This window comes from Salmo trutta, chromosome 33, assembly GCF_901001165.1.
Source record: "Salmo trutta chromosome 33, fSalTru1.1, whole genome shotgun sequence".
Lineage (NCBI taxonomy): Eukaryota > Metazoa > Chordata > Actinopteri > Salmoniformes > Salmonidae > Salmo > Salmo trutta.
Genome location: NC_042989.1, coordinates 25,128,327 through 25,144,048, shown reverse-complemented (window position 1 = coordinate 25,144,048; position 15,722 = coordinate 25,128,327). Strand labels below are relative to the sequence as shown.

The 15,722-nt window shown below is 39.5% G+C and overlaps 1 protein-coding gene across 3 annotated transcripts; it reads right to left on the bottom strand.

The window, feature by feature from the left end:
- Positions 1–2,870: 2,870 nt before the first annotated feature.
- Positions 2,871–8,532, bottom strand: LOC115172742 (paired box protein Pax-1). 3 transcript variants are annotated; one of them, XM_029730460.1, is made up of 5 exons: positions 8,070–8,532; positions 6,964–7,590; positions 5,869–6,002; positions 5,348–5,555; positions 2,871–3,592 (listed from the first exon to the last, which is right to left on the bottom strand). In XM_029730460.1, exons 1-5 carry the CDS (start codon positions 8,071–8,073, stop codon positions 3,474–3,476), a joined length of 1,092 nt encoding a protein of 363 aa, XP_029586320.1. In that variant the 5' UTR covers positions 8,074–8,532; the 3' UTR covers positions 2,871–3,473. The 3 variants fall into 3 exon arrangements, with proteins under 3 accessions (XP_029586320.1, XP_029586322.1, XP_029586321.1); XM_029730462.1 differs by having other exon boundaries at positions 2,871–3,561; XM_029730461.1 differs by having other exon boundaries at positions 2,871–3,568; positions 8,070–8,522.
- Positions 8,533–15,722: the final 7,190 nt, after the last annotated feature.

Genomic DNA, 15,722 nt, shown 5'->3' with positions numbered 1-15,722 from the left:
ATATCTTCATTAGATAAGTATTCAACCCCCTGAGTCATACATGTTTGAATCACCTTTGGCAGCGATTACAGCTGTGAGTCTTTCTGGGTAAGTCTTTAATAGAGCTTTGCACAGCTGATTGTATAATATTTGCCCATTATTCTTCAAAGAATGTGTAAAGCTCTGTCAAGTTGGTTGTTGATCATTAATAATAGACAGCCATTTTCAAGTCTTGCCATAGATTTTCAAGCCAATTTATGTTGAAATTGTCACTATACCACTCAGGAACATTCAATGTCATCTTGGTAAGCAACTCCAGTGTAAACTTGGCCTTGTGTTTTAGTTATTGTCCTGCTAAAAGGTGAATTTGTCTCCCAGTGTCTGTTGGAAAGCAGACTGAACCAGGTTTTCCTCTAGGATTTTGCTTGTGCTTAGCTCTATTCGATTTATTTTTATCCTAAAAAAACTTAATAGTCCTTGCCAACAACAAGCATACCCATAACATGATGCAGCCATCACCATTCTTGAAAATTTGAAGAGTGATATTCAGTGATGTGTTGGATTTTCCCCAAACTTAATGCTTTGTTTTCAGGACAAAATATTAATCTCTTTGCCACATTTTTTGCATTATTATTTTAGTGCCTTATTGCAAACAGGATGCATGTTTTGGAATATTTGCATTATGCACAGGCTTCCTTCTTTTCCCTCTGTAATTTATGTTAATATTGTGGCTTAACTACAATGTTGTTGATCCATCCTCAGTTCTCATATCACAACCATTAAACTCTGTAACTGTTTTAAAATTACCATTGGCCTCATGGTGAAATCCCTGAGCGGTTTCCTTCCTCTCCGGCAACTGAGTTAAGAAGAATGCCTGTTACTTCACCATGCTCAAATGGATATTCAATGTCTGCTTTTTTTTACCCATCTACCAATGGTGCCCTTTTTTGCGAACCATAGAAAAACCTCCATGGTTTTTGTGGTTGACTCTGTGCTTGAAATTCACTGCTCAACTTATGGACCTTACAGATAATTGTATGTGTGGGGTACAGAAATCATGTTAAACACTATTATTGCACACAGAGTGTCCATACAACTTATCATGACTTGTTAAGCACATGTTTACTCCTGAAATTATTTAGGCTTGGCATAACAAAAGGGTTATATACTTATTGGCTCAAGACATTTCAGCTTTTCATTTTTAATAAATGTATAAACATTCTAAAAACATTATTCCACTTTGACATTTTGGGGTATTATGTGTAGATCAGTGAATCACAATCTAAATTGTATTAATTTTAAATTTAGGCTGTAACACAACACAATTTGGAAAAAGTCAAGGGGTGTGAATATTTTCTGAAGCACAGGAGGCTGCTTAGGAGAGAACAGCTCATAATAATGGCTGGAATGGAGCAAATTGGATGGCATCAAACACCTGGAAACCATGTATTTGTTACCATTCCACTTATTCCGCTCCAGTCATTAACACGAGCCTGTTCTCCCCAATTAAGGTGCCACCAACCAACCTCCTGTGGTCTGTATACGTTTTTCCAATAATATAGTCTATCTCATTTTGATTGTCGGTCAATGTAGAGTATGCATTGTCTACTTAAATCACAACCCTTTAAATTCCAGATAAACTTTAGCATTTATCTCTAAATATAACTAATCATTGTTCGATTTCGAGGTGGATGAAAAATACAGGTTGTGAATTGGAATGCACAGTTTATGGAATGTAGCCTATGGCACGTACAGTGTTAGTTGGCTGGAGTGAGACGCATGCACTGACTTTTGGATGGGGTCTTGGGCCTGAAATTATCAATACTTTTGTGGGCGTTATCAATATGTTGATTGTTAGTTTGAGAGAATGCAAATCCTTCAGAGACAGCCGTTCAAGTTGTGTGGACATGGTATGTAAAATAGGTCTATCTCTAATGTCCAGATGACTCAAATGAATCAGTCTGTGAAGGAACTGATGAACCAAATGTCTACATGTTTGCACATTTCAGCTATAATGGCATCGCATTTTTGCCGATTGTTTCAAAATCCACAACATTCAAAACCAACAACACCACGCATATTTTCAGCAGAGTATATATTATGGAAATTGAATACTGAACACACCATGCAACAAACATAACAATAAACAAGTATTGCCCAAATCAAAAGCTGTAGAATGTCAATGATATTCCACAATTTGCAAAGTACGATCCCAATTTATGTAGGTAGTATAATTTACTGCATTCGGCGCCTTCAGTGATGGTATGCAGTGTATCAATTGTCACACCAAGTCGTGAGAGAGAGAGAGAGAGAGAGAGAGAGAGAGAGAGAGAGAGAGAGAGAGAGAGAGAGAGAGAGAGAGAGAGAGAGAGAGAGAGAGAGAGAGGAGAGAGAGAGAGAGAGAGAGAGAGAGAGAGAGAGAGAGAGAGAGAGAGAGAGAGAAGGAGAGAGAGAGAGAGAGAGTGTGTGTGATCCCAAATTCAGCCTCAAATGCAAAATAACATGCTCATGCACTTGATTGGTTATTTGATTTGCCTTATGGCAAGTATCCAGAAGAAGGAGCTAAGATACCATCACTGGAGGCGCCGAAAGCAGTAAGCTCCATTAATGCAGAAGCATGGTAGCGCCCATGAGGGCAAAGAGATTAGCACCTACACGTTGTCCCAGCATGATACGCAGTGATTTCCCTCATACATACCGATAACTTCCCATATCAATTTTGGCCATCTTGCTGATATCGAAATCTAATTTCTTCCTCTAACAGCTTCCTAATGATCTGCGACACCCAGTGCATTCTATATCTGCGCTTTAAATCGCTAAGCAAACACATATGACTTAGAAAGATGGTATGCAGTACTTGTTTAGCATTTTTATAATGACAGGAACAGTTATCTTTTACAATGCCTTTATTTAGAATATTTACAATGGATTTATAAAAATATATAATTAAAGCTTTTGCAATTATCTATTTTACATGTACAATGTATCACTTTGTTCACATCGTTGAGTTGGTCTGTAGAAACCAGATTTGTAACCAATTAAGAAAACAATTTACTGCGTGTACAGGATACAGTTCCATTGTCAACTATAGCAAACTTGTTTAATGAAACATCAATGACAGACATTATTGCATTTAAATTCTGCAGTCTTTTACAGAAATATACATGAAGTAGTTCAATGAAAAGACAACACAACCACTAACTCTGCTGCATGAGGACAGGAGACTCCAATACAGTTCAACATCCTCATAAGTTGACATGCATATAGCCACAGACCGACTGGAGTCTATCTATATTTGGCTACATTTGTATGCACATGTGTCAGGCTACAATGGCCCATTCAATAGTTAACACTTTGGCAAACAAATCATAAATAGTGCTTGCACTTACTGTTTGAATTCTTGAAATGCCCTGAAATAGATAAGGGTCTGCAGCTCCTTACATAGTCCTACTGAGAGTTTTGAGTCCTCGGTTTGCGGCGCGAGCTCCCTGGCATTACGAGGGTGAGGTAGGGAGATTGAGTCCGTGTACACTGCTCAACGCCTCTTGCTGTAGTTGCTTGCTTAGGGGACTGGGGGGCTTTCTGTCTCCTGCAGTACACAAACAGGAGACGTCTGTATAGCACACAAGCCATTACTCTTTATTTCAGCAAAACTAAAAATGCCAATATTTATTAAAAAACTACATTATTTTATCTTAGGCCTATACAGACCTGAATGACCTGAAAGTTAGACTACTACATGCAACATTTAAATGCAAACTAGGTTACTAATAATCACAATAGTCTATGTTACACTATAAGGCTATTCATTTGATACCATATTTGAATTGTTCCAAATTATTTTACGCAATGTTCTTTTTTTAAACATCACATGACATTTAAATTGTACACTATTAATGAATTTACTGACAACATGGATCACATGCTGCAATATAACCTCCACATTTGTCTTCTTGGGTTCACACCTCAAATCATCATCGAATGTATCCATGCATTATTTTTGTCAAGACCATATCATCCATAAATGTTGGCTAATAACAATTTTTTTTTTAACACTAAATGTTTTTAATTGTATCATATATTTAATTTGAAATTAAAATACACTGTAGCTATCAAAAGGATAAGAACACGTTTTAATCTAAGCATAAGTAGAATACATGTAAAAGGTTCGAGATCACTTAGTTCAAGCACCTATTTAGGCCTATCAGTAGAACCCACTTCTCCTATCTCAGCCTAAAATAATTCTAACTTAGCTGTCCTAGAGTTATATTCACTATAGGACCGCACCATTAGGCCTATCTCAGCCTAAAATAATTCTAACTTAGCTGTCCTAGAGTTATATACACTATAGGACCGCACCATTAGGCCTATCTCAGCCTAAAATAATTCTAACTTAGCTGTCCTAGAGTTATATACACTATAGGACCGCACCATTAGGCCTATCTCAGCCTAAAATAATTCTAACTTAGCTGTCCTAGAGTTATATTCACTATAGGTCCACACCATTAGGCCTATCTCAGCCTAAAATAATTCTAACTTAGCTGTCCTAGAGTTATATTCACTATAGGTCCACACCATTAGGCCTATCTCAGCCTAAAATAATTCTAACTTAGCTGTCCTAGAGTTATATTCACTATAGGTACACACCATTAGGCCTATCTCAGCCTAAAATAATTCTAATTTAGCTGTCCTAGAGTTATATTCACTATAGGTCCACACCATTAGGCCTATCTCAGGCTAAAATAATTCTAATTTAGCTGTCCTAGAGTTATATTCACTATAGATCCACACCATTAGGCCTACATCAATATTTTAGGCTGCTTCAATTTCGAGACCCTTTGCTAATGTAGGCTTGGATTGCTTTTGCACTAACACCCTATATATAACATATACATATAATTATTGTGGGACTTGACAGTGACATCATTTAATATTTAATGTCCACAATTAGGCAACCGGTGTTAGATTAATGGTTGTTTAATAATGAATGTGTGTGTGTGTGTGTGTGTGTGTGTGTGTGTGTGTGTGTGTGTGTGTGTGTGTGTGTGTGTGTGTGTGTGTGTGTGTGTGTGTGTATGTGTGTGTGTGTGTGTGTGTGTGTGTGTGTGTGTGTGTGTGTGTGTGTGTGTGTGTGTGTGTGTGTGTGTGTGTGTGTTTGAATAGGCTTTAAAAAGAAAATACAAAATTATAAAAATGCACATTGTGTTACCTTGTTATTGAACTTAAAATAACGATGTTTTTTTTCCATAGATGAAGGAAACTTGGAGGGAAACGAGTCAGCTGCCAGTGAATTATGCTAAATGATGCTAAAATTGAGATATCGCAGTTGTGATCAGAATGGAACACTATCAAACAGGATCTGGCCTACCTTCTCGCGATGGATGTTTGAACGGCATTGAAGAGTGGATGTCTCCCGCGTGCATCGTCATGCCGCTGCTTGGGTGGGACAAACTCGAGTTCTGGGACTGCCAAGGGTGCCCGGGGGTCACATAGCTACCTGGCCCGCTATAAACGCCGTACTGGTTTGAAGGTGTGTAGGCACAAGCAGGGACATAACTGGATAATGTCGATGAAGGCTGCAAGAAAATACGCACACACGAAGAAAGTCAGATGTCCGTTTCCCAGAACGAAACATTTGCACATCTACAATATAAGTGTGTATACAGTATATATCAATTCACCCTATATCATATTAATCTTCCTTGAATAGTGCTGGAGCAAACGTTGAACATTTTGACGAACATTTAAACAACTTGCGAATACAAAGCCTATATTAAACAGATTAATGCCTATCAATACACACTATATTATGTTACACTTCGAGCCCAGTCTCTCTGCAGATAAAGGACACAGCTATAGTCTTATGCATTTATGAGTTCTTGTTTTTACCTGTGCATATTTTATGTCTGCATCAATGGCTGATTTGTCAATTCCGTTGACTGCATGAGCCGAGGGAAACGTGGCTCTGTTGATACTACTCCAGTCTTCCATTTTCGGAGGATATCCCTCTGCTCCAGCAATAGCTGGAAATTGCACAGAAAACTGCACTTTACATGACAGATCATTAGGGGGAAACTGTCAACATGTCTCTGTTCTATTGATATTCATAACTAACTATCAAATGATCCAACATGAAGAAAGCAGCCGTAGCAACTGTAAAATATTAAATGAGACCTAAATTATATGTTATACTTAATATTAATATTGCACGTTATATCGGCTCTATTTCTTAAAATGCTATCAAAACAATAGGTTTTGAGGAGAGGAATAGGGTGCGTAATTGTGCGTATCCAAGCAAGACCTATTGTTTCCGTTTCTGAATCAAGAACTTTATAGGCTGTTCGTCAGGAATCTATTGGGGGAAATGTGGACAAGGCTATCACACGTTTATAGCAATTAAAAATGTTCAATGCCACATAAAATGATCGATTATTATATCGCATCATTGTACAAGCATGCATAATAATTATGCTCTTTCGAATATGGCTACATGCTATATGCCTATTTGCTACCTTCATTTGTTTCCTTGATGGCAGCGCTGCAGCCATGGCCGACAATCCATCTGGGGCCTAGAGGCATCACATCACTAAGAACATGACGAGTTGGACCTTATAGTGAGTGACCTTAGGTCCTACGGGGAACGAGGAGGCTTTAACGGGTAGCCTAAGCAAGGTGCTTGCCTAGGCCCCAGTGAGTAGGCCTGCAGAGTAAGTCGTTTTCCTTGTGAGGCACAAAACCAAGGCCTACAAAGATTTATAGGGCAAATTTCCTCCCTGATGATCGCACGTCAAAACATGATTTATAAATCATGCATCATGGACAAATTAGTCATAAGCTGAACAGCACGTCCAATAGCACAAGCCAGTCACCCCAAATGCACTTTGACAATTATTGGGAAATGGGTAAGAACTGTCTGTATGTAAGGTGCCATATAAATCAACACGCAATCATTTGTCTAGAAAATAGATTCAATATTTTACGCACCTTGATGATCCATGAAGGCCCTGATACCCAGAATGTTGGTGACAGTGTGCGCCGACGGCCAGGCCCTTGATATGTTTACATGCCCGGCCGTCACGGGTACTCCGGGACCGCTGCCCATTTTGCCATTGGGTGACATAGCATTGGGGTATGAATAAGGGTATATGTGGTTGTAAGAGAGGCCGGCCTGTGTGGGGGCTTGCTTGCTGCTCTCATACTGGTTTGGCTGGGAAAGGTTTCCAATCTTGTTCCGTAAAATCCGGCTAATGGAGCTGACTGAGGGCACGTTGTATTTGTCACAAACTCCGTCTGCTAGTAGCCTGTCCCGGATCTCCCAGGCAAATATCCCCGGATCACCTTGTTTGTAATCCCTTATGTTCTTCACTACATTCGGTGTGGTAACCCGTGGTTTGCTCCCCCCGATGGCACCGGGTAAAATGGAACCTGTTTCGCTGTACCGGGCTAATATCTTGCTCACACATCCGTGAGAGACGCGAAGTTGCCTACTAATATCACAGGGTCTGATTCCAAGCTGGGCCAACTCCACTATCCGTAGTCGTATGGCGTTGGGCAGAGGTCGTCCATTGACGAATACACCTCCCAACTGATTCACCTCGCCATAGGTTTGCTCTGACGGGAATAAAAATACATGAACATATTCAATCATGAAAGCAGACAAAACTTTTTTCATTAACTCCATACTCGCACAGTAAATGTAACCATGCAAATGGCGAGCTAATGCAAGTTTTTGTTGTTACTATTTACATCAGGAGGCGACATTTAACTTACCTTGGATCTTAGTGCCACTTTTGCCACTTTTTAAGTTTTATGTCAATTCATTTCAATATTCTTTACATACATGTTTTATAAATCAACCATTGAATATGAACTTGATTATGAATATGCTGCATTAGCATATCGCGGAAAAAAACGACATGTCTGTCGTGTAAACTATCCTTCCATTCGTTCTGTAAAGTGATATGTCCACTTTATCTACAACCCGAAATCAACTGTATAGTTATTTCTGGCGTTATGCAGGCGTGTTAAGCATGGTTATGCTTCCATAAGCTTTCTTTCACTGAAGCATGCCGATGTTAACGCAAGCTTACCCATTTGCCTGTGGTTCGAGATGCTTTGAAATAGTTGCCCCTCAATGGCTAAATGCGGTGGTTCTCCCTTCTGCACGAAGGAAGCAAAAAGTTGAAGAAAAAATGTGGACTTCTAAAAAGTCTCCTTCCAAATGTTCTTCTCCCTCTTTTATCACAGTGCTTTGAGAGAAAATGCTTTGTACAATGGCACTGAAGTGATCTTCATCTGATAAAGGCAACATTTAGTTATCCCGGAGGCTGAAGTTTGTTGGGATTCATTTGACGCGTCCCTCTACGTCAATTTTACCACGCTGGAGCTCTGGTTTAGTTTCATTGGCCGTCCTGACTGTGGATAGGCTGTTGCACACATGCACCATCCGGGTTGCGCAATTCAAACTCTCTCGGTATTTTACATAGGGATTAAGTGACTGAGGGGAAACATTTTATTGAACACGATGCATTGGTAAATAGAAAATACACTGTAAACCATTGAAGAGATTCTTTCGAATGAGGTGAGTTGTGCTTTGGATGGACTTCCAATGGGCACCTCTCCACTAATGTAGATTGTGTTTACAATATTTTGTGAGTGACACTTGGCAATAGAGCATGCAGTGTAGCCTATATATTTGGATCAAAGAACTATTAGAATCTTATCCACCAATTTGTATCATTAAAACATAATATTTCAGACTTGTTTCATTCCATCCACTTTGATACATTTTCACACCATCCATTTTCATATAAATTCCACGACCATTTGACAACTCAATTTTTATTTCAATCAATGTATTTATATTGCAATGCCTACTATTATTATGCTATTAAAATTAAGTCGGCACAATTGCTAATATATTTTCTAGTTGCGTTTTTTGGTCCATTGCGGAACCAACTGACCGCCTGTGCGTCTCGCCCATGATGTGTTTCGCGCGCCATAAGAGGCCGGAACTAGCAGACCATGGGAATCGCAGAATAGTGTCACATGAAGTTTCGATTACAACCCAGACCAAGGGACTCACTAACCGGTAAGGTCTTTTTTACACCTCCATCCTTAGCATCAAACATGCTATAGGGCTCATGTAATCGATACCTTTGTGGGTTGCAATGCTCCTAGACTATAGGATATTGACTGAATTCCCGAGGCTAGCATTATCACAGCATGTTCCCTGTGTTTCCTGTGGAAGTTAAGAAGGTATCGTTTATAAGCTCGCAAAATGTCACTAGTAAAAGTTAACAGTCGACCCAACGGTAACAAGGTGCAGTGTCACTATCCTCTCTCTCTTGGCCACTTCACTACACGTCTTGAAGGGATCAAGACACATGGAAAACATCAGGTTGGGTCACCACAGCAACCTTGGATGGAGGCGAAGCATGAGGAGAGGGCGATCGATCGTTCATTAAAGTTACAGTGAAGGTACAGTTAGTGTGGCTCACTGCTCTAAATGTTATCTGCTAAATCAAACATAAAGCATATGTACAATTTAATCTTTCTCAACAAATGAACCATTATTTCTTGACTATCTTGATGAAGTGTTAGGCTACGTTATCTGTTTTGTTTAGGTTATTGAAATTGCTTTGATTCTGTAGAATTCTGTTGAAATCACTTTTCTAAATCCCTATGACTGCTCAACAGAACCTCAATTTCCCCTCTGGATAGAATAGGAATTACACCTCCATCTAGTTTAAACATATTAACCTACTGTACACGACTGTGCAGATTCCTTGGCTAAAGAGGACCACTAGAACACAAACATGTCGCGATGTATCAGGTATAAATGCATGTTTCAAATATGTTTTTCAAAAATGTTTTTTTTTTTACAAGAAAGACAATGTGAAATGATTTAAGTTTAAATAAGATCTTTATTAGACTCGTTGCGAGTCCATTGGTGCTTTGGAAGATGCACAGTAAAACTATAGAGCTGTTTCGGCCGCTTACTACAGGGCAAATTACTTAATACAATGTGTCGACTTTTATCAATAACCAAATTACTAAGTATATTTATTCTCATTCAAGTTTTGTATTGTGTCTTTATGAAAGCATGTCTGAGGAGATAATCGTTTTAACGTCTGCACTTTAACGCTGAAGACAGCACAGCATTTCATGTTGTTAAGTGGCAATATTATATAATGCCAACAAGTTAATTCAACTTTTTTCCACCACTTTTTAAAATTCATTTCGATATTAGCAAATCATTATTTATTACTATTAGCACCGTGATATATTTTGTCTACTAGGTTTACATTGATACAAGCATGGTTTGACCAATCTTCTTTTATTTCTGGAATATTCATAAACAATGCAAAATGTAAGCATATAGTTTGATTATAAGCATTACGTGGAAATTGAATGTAATATATTTAATTTTATTATTTCTGTAGTCTGTAATTAGTTGAACATTTTAATCGAGTTTGAGCTTCTTAACACTTTCAATATTGCATTATGCATATTTATGGCCTATAAAAGAGGCCCTCAAAATTGACTGAAGTCTATGGAGTCTTTTTTTTGGTGCATAAATACATGTTTGAGAGACGAAGGACCTCCTGCTGGTAAAGTGGATAGGTTGTGTGCAAGTGTGGCTCTGCAAAAATCACGTGACAAAACCAAACAAAAACTAAAAGGTTCCCCAAATGTTAGCTGTGAAACGAGGAACATTTGCATGAATTTCATTTTCTTTTTGTAACGGTTGACAGATATGCTAACTTTTTATTCAGTAGTCCTCACATACGGGAGCCTGCTCATTTAAATAAAACGAACAGACTTTAAATAGAGTACATTTGAGATAACGAATCAGCCTAAAACGTATCTTGTCACTCGTTTGATTTCCAGGAGAAATGTGTAATGTGTTTCAGTCTAATGAATGCATTCTTTCAATCAAAAATAACACAATAAAAAATAAAAAAACGAACCGACACCAAATAGTTATGTTTTTCCATTCATAATTTGATCGAATAGTTCAAAAGTTGGTGTTACTGGTGTTGCTCAAACCAGGACACTCTCCAGTTGTGGTGGCGGCTGGAGGTAGGCCAGTGTGCGCACGGGCCTGGGTCCCTAAAGGTGTCCACTTCTCGTGTCATGACACCTCTGTGGTTACACACCATTACACAGGAGGCTAGTGTGCCCTTGCATCAGTTTGGCACACACTTCACCACCGCATAACTGTATGTCAATGTTTTACTTCAACTGAACATGGTGTGTGAGGGGTGAAGGCAGACTGGTGGTTTCGTCACTGTACGTGTAGTGCTTATGATGTCGTGTTCATGTTAAGGCCTTATGCACACAGCAGGCTTAAACGTATGTATAGATGAAGTGGAGCTCATGCAATTTGTTTAGGTCCACGTTATTCAGAAATGACTTTTGTCACCTCAGTTGCGTCTCGTGAACACGCCAGTAATTGTATTTCACACATGTTACTGTAGGTCTTTATACTAGGATACAACATTCCTCTTAAAAGCTCAGTGCAGTCAAAACTGTGATTTTTCTGTTTTATATATATTTCCACACTATGAGGTTGGAATAATACTGTGAAATTGTGAAAATTATGATAATGCCGTTTTAGGTGAATGCACCAATTTGTCGTAAATGTAAAATGTAAATGTTTAGTGTAAGAGCTGTTTTAAAAAACTGCCTGCAATTTCAGCCTGTTTTGGTAGGAGGGAGTTTTAGCCTTCCATGGTAACCATGCAGCAAGTGATTTAATAGACCAATAAGAAAGAGAGTTCCAAACCGCTCTGCCAATAACAGCTAAACTTCAGTTTTCTTCTTCCTATTCAAACTGCTTCCAGACAGTCCTAGCAAAATTATTGCTTGATAAATTGCTCTTTGCTAAGAAGCTTTACATTTTTGATTTTTTTTTTACAATTTGATCTTCAGATAAAAACGTCTGCATTGGAACTTTAAAGTACAGCTCGATAGGCTTATATTAGAATTTAGGCTTTAGCTCTTTCTTTGGCCTACAGTAGTCTAGGCCTATTCTCGCCGACAACCCGTCTTCTGCTCAATATGTATAAGCCCAATGCATTTTTATTCCCCGCTCCCTTCCACGGATTCCTAAAAGAAAAAAATACATCGTGATGCTCTGTCAAATCCTGAATAAAAAGATAGGCCTTGCCATGATAGACTTACACTTATTCTGTAGCCTTTTATAAACCCGTTTGATTCCTATTGTATTTTTCTTCAGATTTCGATTTTGCAGCACATTATTTTATTTGGGTGGAAATGGGCAGCTAGCCCACTTAAATTGTGTTATGTAGCATTTTCGATTCTATTTCGTTTAGAAATTAATCCAAAAGTTGGCTATTTCAATGATCACCATCAAAAATAATATTTGGCCATTAATCGAAATACAACTTTTCTAGCCTACTGTTTACTGTCAACACGTCATTGATCATTGTTTTCTGATAAAGAGATGCAACCATATATTGGAGGACATCAGTTGCAGGTTATTTGTTTCCCGTCGCTTGTTTTAACTTTTATTTGAACACCGTTGAAGTTTGCACGTGGACTGACCCCAGTCGTTCAATATTTATCTTGGTTTCAAGTAACGTCAAAGGATTCCTCTCTTCAAGTGTAAATCTTATCTGTGGTTGAAGACTTCATATATACGTTTGGTTTTCATATAGTTCATACGCTAATGAGTTTTACTGTGTAATGAATAGCAAAACGACTTTGTCTTTGTGCTTTAATGAAATTACTGCCCAGAGGAAAACAGAGTGGAACATATAACATATTATATATTGTAATGAACAGGCAGGGAGCAGGTCTCGAACCCTCGACCTTCAAGCCCGAAGTCCGGCGCGCTATCGACTGTGCCGCAAAAGCATGCTCGAGCGGCAGAGTCGATTTCCGCGCTTATAAAGCCAGGGTCGTTACACTACTCCCTCCTTTCAAAGAGCGCGTCCTCGCGCTGGCTTGCGACTCAATGTCTTACAGGAACGCGCTCACCTGGCCAAGCACACGCACTGTCGTGGATGCAAGGTCCGATCACTTCTGACACCAATGTAATGAAACAGCAGGCAGGGAGCAGGTCTCGAACCCTCGACCTTCAAGCCCGAAGTCCGGCGCGCTATCGACTGTGCCGCAAAAGCATGCTTGAGTTGAAGGGGAAGGATCTAACGATCCGAAATCAGAAGAAGATGGACAGACTTCAAGTGTGCCTCTGGGAGGATGAAAAGAAGAATGGTGGAACGGAGGAGGACGAGGTGATTGAACATCTACAGTCTGAGACAGACCATCTCAGAGCCCTTTTAAAAGATGAAAGGAGGAGAAGAAGAGTAGACAGGGGAATAGTGGAAGGCTGAAATCCTAAGCCAGAGGCAGCCACAGAGAGCCACAGAAGCGAAGGAGAACCAGAGAAAAATGCAGGAGTTCAAGACATCTGCTGGATCTACTGATGGTGGATCTACAACTGGCCCACCTACAAGCAGGCAGAGATGGAGGTTCAGTTCCTGAGAGAAGAGAAGAAGAGCTGTACAGAGAAGGAATCCCACTTCTGACACCAATGTAATGAACAGGCAGGGAGCAGGTCTCGAACCCTCGACCTTCAAGCCCGAAGTCCGGCGCGCTATCGACTGTGCCGCAAAAGCATGCTCGAGCGGCAGAGTCGATTTCTGCGCTTATAAACCCAGGGTCGTTACACTATAAACTTATTTCACATATAAACATATAAACTTATTTCTAAAAAACTATATCCACCAATTAAAAAAATAAAAAAATTCACTAGAAATGATTGCTGATGGGTAACTTAATGTGCGTGTAAAATATTACTGTTCTCAGCACTAGTTAGCTCTTAAAAGGATGATATCTTTGAATGCAGTGAATTCAGAGCCATTCAGTGGCTACCCTGACTTCAAATATCATTTTACCAGGTTCCAGTGAAGCAATTGCATTGAGCGTCCACCACAACATACCCAAGAGCAAGGGTTAGTCTGTGTTAAGTTTCCCAGTCTCCGTTAGTAACGTGGCTCTTAAAAAACCTTCGTACGTCTACGAGTGATCCAGACCACTCACAGAGCAGCCAAAGTGCATCGTTCTGCGTCCCTTTATTGACAGAATATCTCTACTAATGATTGAATCAAGATGTTTAGGCCATCATCTGACTGTGACTGCCAATGACTCAGAACGAAGTTGACTACAAATACAAAGATGACTGCATTAGACGATACATAGGCTACACGGGTATGGGCCTGTATAGGATATTTCAATCATTTTGACATACATTTTATGTTCAATCAAATGAGTTCTATTTTGCGACTCTGTCATTTTTTTTGTGTGACAATGATGTGCCCAATCAGTGATTTAGTGCATTATTATTGGGTAAACATAATAAGCTCCCTCAATAGCCTATTTGCAGACATAAGAGCTGCTTCATCATCTGCATTGTGGGATAATTCTAATGTTAAATTAAGATTTGAATGGAGAAGGCTGATTGGAGAGCAGGGGAGCGTCATGCACCCATTATTTTAGAGGGGGCACGAAGTATGGAGGGGGTGGTTGGGAAAATGTAGCATTTTTATAACACATGAAACAACATTTCCTACAATCTAGAGTGATAATCATTATGCCTAATTCTATGTAAAAAAAATAAATACATATATGTCTATTTTTCTGCATAGGTTATCTAAGCATACGTCTTCACAGGTGTGCAACTTTCACTGGGGACATGTCCCCCCCCAGTTTATAATTGGAATGTTATACAAAACGAGGTAAAGGTGTGCTTAAGGACCATGCGGATGCCTCCGAGCGGTTGGGTAGGATGTTTGGAGTGGAAAAAAGGAAAAAATAAAAGTTGTGTCCCTCCCACTTCTAAAACCAAAGTTGCACCCCTGCTGCTTCACCTTTTGAATTTACCCTTCGCTAAAGCCCCTCCCCTAAATTTTAGGCAACCAATCACAGCGCTCCAATGGATAGCAACTGTTGACACCCCTGACAGGCTCATGTTTAAATTGCCAAAAAGCCACTGAGGGCTATGTAAAAAACAGAGTTTTCTTCAAAACATTTATGCTTAAATGGCTTAGTGCACCAGGAGTACTTGCTACTGTGATTCCTGAAATGCAGAGCATGTTGATGGAGTATTTTGTAAATCCAAATGTATACTTTTGTTTGCTAGCTCAGCTGGTTAGCTAGCTCTCAGTCTTGACCACCAAACGCTGCTAACGCTAGCTAGCTATTCACTTAATATAACTTGTTTTCTCAAAATGTATGTAACCCCCTTGTGGCCCCCCTAAATGTGGAGTATGAAATAATTTTTACACAACACATTTTTGCTATCGTTCTTTTTTTACATCCGTTATTAGACAGTGGCAACACGGAACATGGTCTTTTGCCTGCTAATGCCTGCAATGCAGTGTAGAAAACGATATGACAACAATAACGTCTAATGTAACTGGCCCCTCTAAAAGTACAACTGGCCCCAGCTTGGCCCCCCCCAGTTGAAATGGTCTAGAACCACCACTGCCCATATGGATGGTGCCATGTGTCATCCAGACGTGAAGCTTGGTGTTCAGGCCAAAGAGTTCAATCTTGATTTCATCAGACCAGATAATTTTGTTTCTCATGGTCTAAAAGACTTTAGGTGCCTTTTGGCAAACTCCAAGCGGGTTGTCATGTGCCTTTTACTGAGGAGTGGCTTCCGTCTGAACACTTATGTAAATTAGGTATTTCTGTTTATTATTTTTAAG